The sequence below is a fragment of the Dreissena polymorpha genome, chromosome 4, assembly GCF_020536995.1.
Source record: "Dreissena polymorpha isolate Duluth1 chromosome 4, UMN_Dpol_1.0, whole genome shotgun sequence".
In the NCBI taxonomy this organism is placed as follows: domain Eukaryota; kingdom Metazoa; phylum Mollusca; class Bivalvia; order Myida; family Dreissenidae; genus Dreissena; species Dreissena polymorpha.
The window spans coordinates 143424813-143436915 of NC_068358.1; the positions used below are offsets into that span (position 1 = coordinate 143424813).

The following is a 12103-nucleotide window of genomic DNA, read 5'->3' on the forward strand; positions in this document are numbered from 1 at the left end:
TTTCCTACCACCAACCAGACAGCTCGTACAACCGCCCGTGTCCTTTTTGAAAAATTCTTCGTTCACTACGGATTTCCGGAAAGGATACATAGTGATAAAGGAGCCAATTTTATGTCCAGCCTCATTCAAGAAATTTGTCAACTTGCAGGCATACAGCAATCCCGCACTACTCCTTATCATGCAATGGGCAATGGAATGGTAGAGAGGTTTAACCAAACCTTAATACAAATGTTGGGAACATTAGAGGAAGATAAGAAAAGCAACTGGAAGGACTATGTAAGTCCAATGGTTCACGCATATAACTCGACTATTCACAATAGTACTGGGTACGCACCTTACTTCTTGATGTTTGGGCGCCACCCAAGGTTAGCAGTGGATGCACTTCTAGGTCTCAAAACAGACGATATTGGTGCGAAGTACAAGAATGAGTACGCTCGAAAACTCCGTGAACGGTTAGCTTCCTCATACCACAAAGCTAAAGAGATTGCTAACAGGACTGCGGAAGTGACTCAGCGTCAATATGACATGAAGGCAAGAGCTGCTAAAATCCAACCTGGAGATATTGTTCTTGTGCGAAATGTTACCTTAAAGGGAAAGCAGAAAATAGCTGATCGCTGGGAAGATACGCCGTATGTAGTTTTAGGCCAACCTAATCCTGAAATTCCAGTCTATGACGTCAGGAGGGATGATCCGAGAGCTAAACGCATACGTCGCCTTCATCGCAATCTGTTACTACCCTTTGGACAGGACTTAACCAGTAATGGCAGTGTTCCACAGTCTATACAAAAGCCACCAACAGAGTGAACTGGTTGACATACCACGGTATGTAATTCCGCAGCGGAGAGCCGGAAGTACAGTTTCCCAGGACGACGAAAAATCGTGTGTTGACGAAGTTCCAGTTTTACGCCGTTCCGCTAGGAAACGAAATCCGCCTAAATGGAGAACATCCAGAGATTTCGTGTATTGAGACAGTGAACTTTGTGCAATATGACAAACTGTATTAAGTAAACGTTGACCGTAAGTGAAAACGGAGAGTGCGTGTGTGTTTTTTTTCCTATGCTGTGATATATAGTAATTGAATATCGTTAATATGTATCACGTGTGATTGTGTTTTTTTTAGTATAAATATGCATGCCTTTAATAATGTGAATATTGCTTAATGTCAGCTTGTAATATTCAAAATGTGGTGAATTTTTTAAAATATATAGATGTTTCACTATATATGCGTTTGTTATTTAGTAGTCCGTATAAAGCCGGTTCTGACATGCTCTAAGTTAAAAGTTTGAGCATATTTGCTTAAAGTATAAGAACCCTATTTACTTATTATTTTCTCTATGTGTTGATATTAATTTAAATGTCGGGACGACATTTATACACCGGGGGGATATTGTCATAGGGTGCTTATAATGCCATAGGTTGATTAAATCGATGTTAGAATTCAAAGCCACTATCTTTAAGTAGGCATAGTCAATTGTTATTAGAATTGTAGTTGTAGTATTAGTAGTGTTTAACCGCTATTGTTATACTTCATGCTAACACCGTTTATGCGCACGAGCACTTGATTGATGGTTACAATATACTAAATCTTTTTGGAGTGCAATGCTATACTCTCTAAAAACATGAACATCATTTATTTGAAGACACGGTTCTCTGTAGGGTCACTTGCCATGACTTTATTTTAGTATATTTCTGTGTGCATGTGGCAGGGAAAACATTGTTGTTTACTAGAAATTCACTCTTTTATCTGAAGATTGGAGACTACATAAGACTTTGACAGATGGCGGGAAACCCTCATGAACTGGATAGAAGCCGGTAAATAGATGGCCGTAGAACAGTGACTTTTGATTCGTGGCGAGTTCTTTCTTACATGTCGCGTGACCTATCTTTTTTATTGCTTAAATCAATTCGGCTTGGAATGCTCTTCGAGAAAAGGTATGGTTATGAGGGTCTCTATGCGCAAAAGTTTGACTTTATTTTTCGTTAAAGTTATTGCATTTACATTGAATTTGTGTAGGAAATCTTTTACTATATTGTAACCTGATAATCCTTTTCGCGCCACTGTCCAAAAGCGGTAGCGACGGTCAGATAGCTAGACGCCATTTGAATGTGCCGATTTAGCAGTTGTTTATAAATACAACTGCAGGTATTTCATGTTATTATTGTTATTATTATCATTACTATTATTATTATTATTATGTTTATTATTATTATTATTATTATTATGTTGAAATAATATTGTGTTGTTAAACATGTCGATGCGGTTGCATTGTTTGCATTGTTATATGTTTGCTATATTGAAATGATTTATCATCTATTCTTTAACATAAATCCATTTATCTTCATATTATAATTTAATGCTATTGTTGCAGATTAATTCATATTTATTTGTCTGCACGGGGAAATTACACTTAGAAACATCAACCGTTGTTGGTATTCATTCTCCACCCACTACGGCTGGCGAGGCCGGCAACAGGTAGACGATTTCAAGACAATTCATGACTAGATGGCAAGGTCGCTCCACCAAGGGCATGCTGCACTGCCTTTATGGCCCCTCTAGATATCACAAAGCAGTCCACCCAAACCCTAGAACAGGATTCCCAAGAACGCTGCGCGCACTGTATACCGCCGTCATGGGACACTTCAATTATCTTCAAAAAGCCCCGCCATCGAAGTCCTTGTATGCAACTCTTCTCAGGCTCAATACCGTCCGTCTTCTACACTTCTTGGGAGTAGGCGAAGTCGACCGGAGGGGACGTCCGGATCGAGGGATGACGGAAGCGCTGGATTCGTAGAGCCGCCCGAAGAAGTTCACCTATCTGACCATCTTCAGACGATATAGTGAGGCGACTATCCACCTACAGATCATTAGCATTCCGCAGTGCGATTCTTCCGAGAAGTCTTCAATAGAATCTACTGCATGTCACTCTCGCCCCGGTCGCGATGCGCCCGCTCCAGCTACTGACCAAGATAGAGGGGGGTAGACATACTACCAACATCCCTGTATATACGCGTAGACATCCTTCCAGCAGACTCGTATATAGAGATAGAAATCCTGCCAGCAGACTCGTATATAGAGATAGAAATCATGCCAGCAGACTCGTATATAGAGATAGAAATCCTGCCAGCACACTCGTATATAGAGATAGAAATCCTGCAAGCAAACTCGTATATAGGGATAGAAATCCTGCCAACATACCCGTATATAGGGGAACAAATCCTGCCAACATACCCGTATATAGGGATAGAAATCCTGCCAGCAGACGCATATATAGGGATAGAAATCTTGCCAACAGAACCGTATACAGGGATAGAAATCCTGCCAACATACCCGTATATAGGGTAACAAATCCTGCGAACATACCCGTATATAAGGGAATAAATCTTGCCAACATACCCGTATATAAGGAAAGAAATCCTGCCAATAGAACCGTATATAGGGAAATAAATCTTGCCAACAGAACCGTATATAAGGGAAGAAATCCTGCCAACATACCCATATATAAAGGAAGAAATCCTGCCAATATACCCGTATATAAGGGAAGAAATCCTGCCAACATACCCGTATATAAGGGAAGAAATCCTGCCAACAGATACGTATATAGGGATAGAAATCCTGCCAGCAGACTCGTATAAAGGGATAGAAATCATGCCAACAGACCCGTATATAGGGATAGAAATCCTGCCAACATACCCGTATATAGGGATAGAAATCCTGCCAACAAACCTGTATATAAGGGAAGAAGTCATGCCAACAAACCCGTATATAGGGGTAGAAATCTTGCCAATAGACCCGTATATAGGGGTAGAAATCCTGCCAACAGATTCGTATATAGGGATAGAAATCCTGCAAACATAACCGAATATAGGGGAAGAAATCCTGCCAACAGACCCGTAAATAAGGGAAAAAATCCTGCCAACAGAACCATATATAGGGATGGAAATCCTGCCAACATATCCGTATAGGGGAACAAATCCTGCCAACATACCCGTATATAAGAGAAGAAATCTTGCCAACATACCCTTATATAGGAGTAGAAGTTTTACCAACAGACCCGTATATAGGGGAAGATATTTTGCCAACAGACACGTTTATATGGGTATAAATCCTGCCAACAGACCCGTATATAGGGGTAGAAATCCTGCCAACAGACCCGTATATAGGGGAAGATATTCTGCTAACATACCAGTATATAGGGGAACAAATCTTGCCAACAGACCCTTATAAAGGGTTATGAATCCTGCTAACAGACCCGTTATAGGGGTAGATAGTCTGTCAACAGACCCGCATATAGGGGAATAAATCTTGCCAACATACCCGTATATAGGGGAAGAAATCTTGCCAACATACCCGTATATAGGGGAAGAAATCCTGCCAACATACCCGAATATAGGGATAGAAATCTTTCGAACATATCCGTAAATAGGGATAGAAACCTTGCCAACAGACCGTATATAGAAATAATAATCCTGCCAACATACCCGTGTATAAGGGAAGAAATCTTGCCAACAGACCCGTATATAGGGGGACAAATCCTGTCAACAGATCCGTATAAAGGGAAAGAAATCTTGCCCACAGACCCGTTTTTAGGGGAACAAATCCTGTCTACAGAACCGTATATAGGGAAAGAAATTTTGCCAACAGACCCGTATATAGGGGTAGAAATCTTGCCCACAGACATGATATAGGGGTAGAAATCTTTCGAACAAATCCGTATATAGGGATAGAAATCCTGCCAACATACCCGTAAACAGGGAAACAAATCTTGCCAGCAGACCCGTATATAGGGGTAGAAATCCTTCCAACATACCCGCATATAGGGGAAGAAATCTCGCCAACAGACCCGTATATAGGGGAAGAAATCCTGCCAAGAGACCCGTATATAGGGGAAGAAATCCTGCCAACAGACCCGTATATAGGGATAGAAATCCTGCCAGCAGCCCGTATATAGGGGAAGAAATCCTGCCAGCAGACCCGTCTATAGGGGAAGAAATCCTGCCAACAGACCCGTTTATAGGGGAAGAAATCCTGCCAACAGACCCGTATATAGGGGAAGAAATCCTGCAAATATACCCGTATGTAGGGGAAGAAAACCTGTCAACAGACCCGTATATAAGGTTAAAAATCCTGCTAACAGACCCGTATACAGGGGAAGAAATCTTGCCAACAGATCCGTATATAGGGATAGAAATCTTGCCAACATACACGTATATAGGGGAAGAAATCCTGCTAACAGACCCGTATATAGGGGAAGAAATCCTGCCAACAGACCCATATATAAGGTTAAAAATCCTGCTAACAGACCCGTATATAGCGGTAGAAATCTTGCTAACAGACCCATATATAGGGATAGAAATCTTGCCAACATACCCATATATAGGGATAGAAATCTTGCAAACAGACCCGTATATAGGGGAAGAAATCCTGCTAACAGACCCGTATATAGGGGAAGAAATCCTGCTAACAGACCCATATATAGGGATAGAAATCTTGCCAGCAGACTCGTATATAGGGATATAAATCATGCCAACAGACCCGTATATAGGGGTAGATAACCTGTCAACAGATAAATCCCGTCAACAGACTCGAATATAGGACCAGTGCATTACTTCGACTGTATCAACCATACCACCATAGAAGATTTGGTAGTTGAGTACGGAGGCCAGGCATGCAAAACACGCATCATAGCGGAAACAACCTGTTTGACGCCTACACGATCAATCAACCAGGATTGTCAACTTCGTCAAAGGTAGAAATCATTCAGATAAGTAGATGACCAGAGTAACGAGTCGTGATCTCACACACATTTGCGGACGGACAAAGAACATTCTTATAACCCCTCCTTCTTTTTGGCGGGTGTAACTGTTTCAGAGGTATGGCAATAATAATAGCGCCAGTCTGACACAGACTACCAGTAATACAGAATGCTTGCTTATAACCGACAAACTTTAAAGTAGCAAAATCTGATTGTTGTGCAAGTCACTTAAAGATATTGATTGATACAAATCACTTCAAAGACAGAACAAATCACAAGTAGAACGCAAAGCAATTAATGTTATTTTATTTCTTATTTTCTTCTTTTGATTACATTTTTTATAAAACGTAAAATATTAAGAATACAGAAATATAGATAAAAGCATACTTATATACAAACAAATCGACTATACCTAATTATTATGTACACGTATATGCAAGTATATTACATTAACATTTATAAAAAAACTAGTTTAAATGTCGGATTAAAAGAAAAAATAAGCAAATTAAACGTATAAATTAAGATACATACAATAGCTTCAGAGAAATAAGTGCCATTGCAATAGTTGCCAGAATAATTAAATAGCGATGCACTAGTTTTCAAACCCCTTTCGATTCGATTTTGATATCACTACCTGAGACACGAGAACAATTATCATAAAATACAGGTTTACCAAACATAGCAACACATTTAGCGAACCTACATGACAACATCAATATCACCTTTGCTTGTTTGCAAATTAACAACTGGTAACGACATATACTATCATTTAAAAAAGCACAAGCCGCTAGACACGGTGTTTTCAAGTTTTCATAGCACTGCTTATGCACTATGTGTAAGAAATAAAAGAAACATTTCTGTCGAAATATGGCACGATGTTCGGTAAAATGAGAAACATGAAAGAAGGAAGAGAAAAGAGATATAGACAAATTAAAAATCTAATCAAGAAAATCATTATAATTATAACAAGAGATTGCCAAGCAATATGGTCCCCTACCGGTGAAACTCCACCATTGTCAGTAAAACAATTTTTTATTTTTTATTTGTTGCCATAGCAACCATAATTTTTGACGCAGGAACAAAATGAAATGACGTGCATAATCTCCATATTGCCATCTATCCATGTTTCAAGTTTCATGAAAAAATATTAAGAACTTTTTAAGTTATCGCAGGATCCAGAAAAGTGTGACGGACTGACTGACAGACTGACAGACAGACTAAAACTCTCCGAAAACAGCCAAGCTAAAAATATCTGACATGCGTCTGACTGGTTTCGCGGGGTTAATAAAGATCGCTTCAGTAAACGTACAACACGTTTTTCTCTGCTCAAGTCACAGGTCTACGCGTTCTTTAACGACATTTCATAGAAATACTAAATGCTGCTTACAGCTTTTATATATTTGGCCCCAGCATCACTTTCAGTGTGCACTATCACACTATTGTACTAGACGAGGGCACAGTTTCTTCGTAGTGTCCGGGACTCCGACTATTAGCCCGACTCCGACCTTGGCCTGGATTTTGCCCAGGATTAGCACTATCTGCATACTGTGAGCGTGGATGGGGGCGGTCCTCCAGATCGCGACCCGGGGAGGAGTCTCTTGTTCTCCTTTGACTGAAGTCATCTTGCAGCGGTCTACCGGGCGACGCCGCTCTGGCTGCCTGATTGCTAGGCGGTCGGTTAGGTCGGTCGGGGGACGGGCCATGTTGTAATCTCTCTTCCCGCGGGTCTCTAGAGGACTGAACTGGTCTTCCGTTATGCCCGGCGGCATCGGTGGGCCGCTGAGGGTCGGTCTCTATCGGCCTGAAAGAGCGGTCCTCATCTAACGCCCGCGGCTGTGTTCTCGATTGACCACCTGGTGACCTGGAGTCCATTCCGAGGTATCTTTGCTCCGGCAAGGCCTGCTGGTGAGCGCGCGGTTGTAAAGGTCGAATGATGGGTAAAGGATCGGCATTATTGTCCGGAGCCATTGGGCGACCATAGCTGCCAGCCTCACGCGGTGGTCTGCCACCATCATTCTGTTGTGACAGATTCCTTTGGGAAAACACGTAAGCCTGATTCGAACTTACAGACGGGTTTGTGTTATTGTTATTCGATGCAAAGTTTTTTGTTCGGTTGTTTGGACCGTTCTTGGAATTTAAATTTCCCGGTGCAATATCCGCCGTTACTTGTTGCTTGGTTGGACCCTTGTTTCGTGATGTCTGGTTGCTACCTGCCGGGGTTTTCTTGTCCTTCTCGGACAGGTAATTGAAGGCTATGTCATGTAAGAATTTGAACTCATCCTGCAAACAAAACATAACATTGCAAACTTCGCACGTCGAAAATGGCTAAACCTCTTAAACAATGTCAAAAAGTAAAACAAGAGCACCGCATAACGGGTGCCACGCTCGGCTGCGGGTGCATTTTTGAAGAAATGAAAGCTTGTCAATTTTTTTTAGAGGTCACAGTGACCTTGACCTTTGTCCTAGTGATCCAAATATGGGTGTGGCGTGTAGAACTCCTCAAGGTGCAGCTACATATGAAGTTTCAAAGTTATAGGTGGAAGCACTTTGATTTTAGAGCCAATGTTCAAAACCTTGACAAAATGTTATGGTTTTGCGGACGGCGGACACGACGACGGACATGACACGACACGACACGACGAGCTGGCGATGACAATACCTCGGGTTTTCTCCGAAAACAGCCGAGCTAATAAAAGCATTTTCCAATACTTTTAATATTATTGAAACGTATCAAGATATCTCCAAACACATCAAGGAACTGGTTCTTCCCAGAAAATAGAATCATTATAAGTGTAAGTCCTAAGTTTTAAAGAATAACGAATTAGCTACAATTAATATGTTTAAGCTTACTCAGAACACACCAACGGAAACAACAACCGTTGAACTAATAAGAACACTGTTACTTACGAATGTCCTCACGGAGGTATCCGTGGCCTTGCCCCCAATGGCGACCGTTCTGAGGATGTCCACCTTCCGGGACTCCGCCAGGATCTCAAGCATCGAGGCGACCAGTGTGAACAGCACCGCCTGCTCGTTCATCGAGCTGTAACACGTACCGCGGTGACGTCATAAGTTGCAGATACGTTATTATAGGTTGATGTCATACAATGTTTGATTTCTTAGAGGCTCGTATGCGGGAATATTGATCAGCTTTCAATGCACACTTACAATCTAATTCTGTACAAATCTGACGTTAAAGACCCAATAATGTTCTGGTATCGAACTGAACACCTCATATTCTTCTACGCCATGACCTTGTTGGAGCTCAATAAGGTTATGACGTAAGTACTAAGCGCCATTACTGACACGCATAAGCAAAATCTGTTATGGATCTTAATAACATAGCGACATCTCATTATATGTACTCATAGTGATTTGATTACAATTACGGTGGCAAAGTGAAGTATAAAAAGGAGCTGATACCGGCGTTAATGTCATATAAAAACATGAATCTAATTATGAAATATGACTTTCTTTTGTTCAGTAAAATTAAAATGACGTCGCACCAGTTCTTATTTGAGCCACATGTTGACAAAACTGGACTAAAAGCATGTGCGTCAAGTGCAATCCAAGATTAGCCTATGCAGTCCGCACAGGCAAATCATGGATGACACTTACCTTCTTTACATGATTTTGACTAAGAAGATCTTTCCTTTAAACGAAAACTAAAAAAAAGCCGAATGTGTCGTCAATAATCTACACGTGCTCATCTTGGATGACACTTTACGCACACGCATTAAGCCCGGATAACCAAGAACGAGGCTCGATTAATACGTGAATACTGATGCTTACACGTAATTGACGATGATGGAGCGCTCCCGTTGCGACCGGTGGAGCCCCCTGAACGTGTCCATGAACAGCAGAAGTGTCCCGATATTCGGATGAACCTCGTTGTGGCTCCAGAAATACAACTCTAGGTGGCGCACCGCTCGGCGACCTTGCATGCCCTGGAATAAAGTTACGACAAATAGTTTTGCTAGTAACCATGGAATTTTACTAGTGTTCATCGATTCACTATGCCGTCCCTGAATATATGAGTATATTTTTCTCTAAAAGATTGTCAACTCAACGGCATACATAGAAATACAATTGAATTTATGCTCGAGTTAACTACCATTATTACGTTTTTTGACTGTTTGAAGCGATGTACGTTTGTAATGGCATGTATTTACAAGACTGAATTTTTCGTGTCAGAATTCATCGATACTTTTTCAAAATGGCGTTTTTTTCTCACGAAAACCTACTAGAACTGTCTAAACAGACGGATGTTACATGAGTCCCGTTATTTAAAATCTGGGCTTCATGCATGTGCGATTAGCGTCATACAATATCAGGTGCCACACTTTTCGCCTAGAATGAATGTTTGTTTAGAGAAGACATCATTTAAACAAAAAATCAATTGAAAATTATCGTCCCTGATTAGCCTGCGCGGACTGCATTCGCTAATCTGGGATGACGCTTTACGCACTTACATTAAGCCCAGTTTTCACAGGCCCCGGCTCGCATGTTTCAGCACTAACCTGCCTAGACACCACCAGTTTGGTCTCGCGGTGACAAGGCTGCAGCTGCATGTCGATACACTCCACCACATCAAGGCCAATTGTGAGCCGCTCCCCGGGCCGCCACGTGCACGACGCCTCCTGCATGGATAGAAATAACTGGATACAAAGGGGCTTCGAAAATTGGCAAATACATTTGTTAAAGACATGCTTGGGGTGAATATCGTTCGTATTGTCCATCATATTTGTAAAAATGTTCCATTTTAAATTGCAATATGCTCATGTTTGATCTTTGGCCGATAGTGTTACATTGACTTTTGCCCAAGGATTGACACACTTTCTCAGTATGGTGCACATTTGTGGTAAATTATTTTGAATATGCATGACGAATGTAAAAACTGCTGTACTATGGCTAAATTTGAACTTTAACTTCAAAGTTTGACCATGAATTTGAGGTATAAACACGGGTGTAACGCCCAACTTTTACTATTAAAAGGAACGTCCGTAACGCTCATTCATCGTGAATTTGAAGAAAACAAGATATGTGTTCGTCAGAAACACAATGCTCCCTATTGCGCCGCTTTGAAATAAAAATTATTTTTTTTACCTTTGACCTTGAATGATGACCTTGACCTTGAACTTCCACCACTCAAAATGTGCAGCATCATGAGAACGCCGTTTTTATTTTTTATTTTTTTTTAAACGTTTGACCTTGAAGGATGACCTTGAAGGATGACCTTGACCTTGAACTTCCACCACTCACAATGTGCAGCTTCATAAGAACGCCACTTTGATTTTTTTTTAATTTTTACCTTTGACCTTGAAGGATGACCTTGACCTTCCACCACTCACAATGAGCAGCTTCATGAGAACACCGCTTTGAATTTTTTTTTTTTACCGTTAAACCTTGAAGGATGACCTTGACCTTGAACTTCCACCACTCACAATGTGCAGCTTCATGAGAACGCCGCTTTGAAAAAAAAGTGTTTTTTTTACCTTTGACCTTGAAGGATGACCTTGACCTTGAAGGATGACCTTGACCTTGAAGGATGACCTTGACCTTGAACTTCCACCACTCACAATGTGCAGCTTCATAAGAACGCCGCTTTGAAAACAATTTTTTTTGACCTTTGACCTTGAAGGATGACCTTGACCGATGACCTTGACCTTGAACTTGCACCACTGACAATGTGCAGCTTCATGAGAACGCTGCATTTTTTTTTTTTTTTTTTTTTTACCTTTGAAATTGAAGGACACCTTGACCTTGAACTTCCACCACTCAAAATGTGCAGCTTAACGAAATACACATGCATGCCAAATATAAAGTTGCTATCTTCAATATTGAAAAAGTTATGGCCAATGTTAAAGTTTTCGGACGGACAGACGCCATATATTTGACATTTGACCTTGAAGGATGACCTTGACCTTCACCTTTCACCACTCAAAATGTTAAGCTCCGTGAGATGCACATGCATGCCAAATATCAAGTTCCTATCCTCAATTGTGAAACAGTTATGGCCAATGTTAAAGTTTTTGGACGGACGGACAGACGCCATATATTTGACATTTGACCTTGAAGGATGACCTTGACCTTCACCTTTCACCACACAAAATGTGCAGCTCCGTGAGATGCACATGCAAGGCAAATATCAAGTTTCTATCTTCAATAATGAAAAACTTATGGCCAACGTTAAAGTTTTTTTTCGGACGGACGGACAGACTGACACACATACTGACTGACTGACTGACTGACGGACAGTTCAACTGCTATATGCCACCCTACCAGGGGCATAAAAACACCATGTATTATTTACATGTCGTTGTCAAGGTGTACATCCTGAATGACTCAAT

At 41.1% G+C, this 12103-nt stretch overlaps 2 protein-coding genes across 2 annotated transcripts in view; both read right to left on the bottom strand.

Annotated features, from left to right (window-relative positions):
- Nucleotides 1–2714: 2714 nt before the first annotated feature.
- LOC127878859 (uncharacterized) lies at nucleotides 2715–6310 on the bottom strand. The gene is made up of 5 exons (XM_052425384.1): nucleotides 6285–6310; nucleotides 5138–5257; nucleotides 4743–4976; nucleotides 2995–3844; nucleotides 2715–2855 (listed from the first exon to the last, which is right to left on the bottom strand). Exons 1-5 carry the CDS (start codon nucleotides 6308–6310, stop codon nucleotides 2715–2717), a joined length of 1371 nt encoding a protein of 456 aa, XP_052281344.1.
- Nucleotides 6046–12103, bottom strand: part of LOC127878106 (uncharacterized) — a 35600-nt gene continuing 29542 nt past the window's right edge. Inside the window, exons 19-22 of the mRNA XM_052424525.1 lie at nucleotides 10274–10393; nucleotides 9546–9700; nucleotides 8661–8796; nucleotides 6046–8033 (exon numbers count right to left, since the gene is read on the bottom strand). Of these exons, the coding sequence (XP_052280485.1) occupies nucleotides 7185–8033; nucleotides 8661–8796; nucleotides 9546–9700; nucleotides 10274–10393 (1260 nt within the window). The 3' untranslated portion in view covers nucleotides 6046–7184. The remainder of the gene's footprint in view (nucleotides 8034–8660; nucleotides 8797–9545; nucleotides 9701–10273; nucleotides 10394–12103) is intronic.

Coding starts and splice junctions, on each gene's coding strand:
- LOC127878859 (XM_052425384.1), bottom strand. CDS start 6,310: ATGGCACTTATTTCTCTGAAGCTATT. Junction 5,258..6,284: donor CTTATTTCTCTGAAGCTATT/GTATGTATCTTA, acceptor GTCTGTTGGCAG/GATTTCTTCCCCTATATACG. Junction 4,977..5,137: donor ATTTCTTCCCCTGTATACGG/GTCTGTTAGCAG, acceptor CTTCCCCTATAG/ACGGGTCTGCTGGCAGGATT.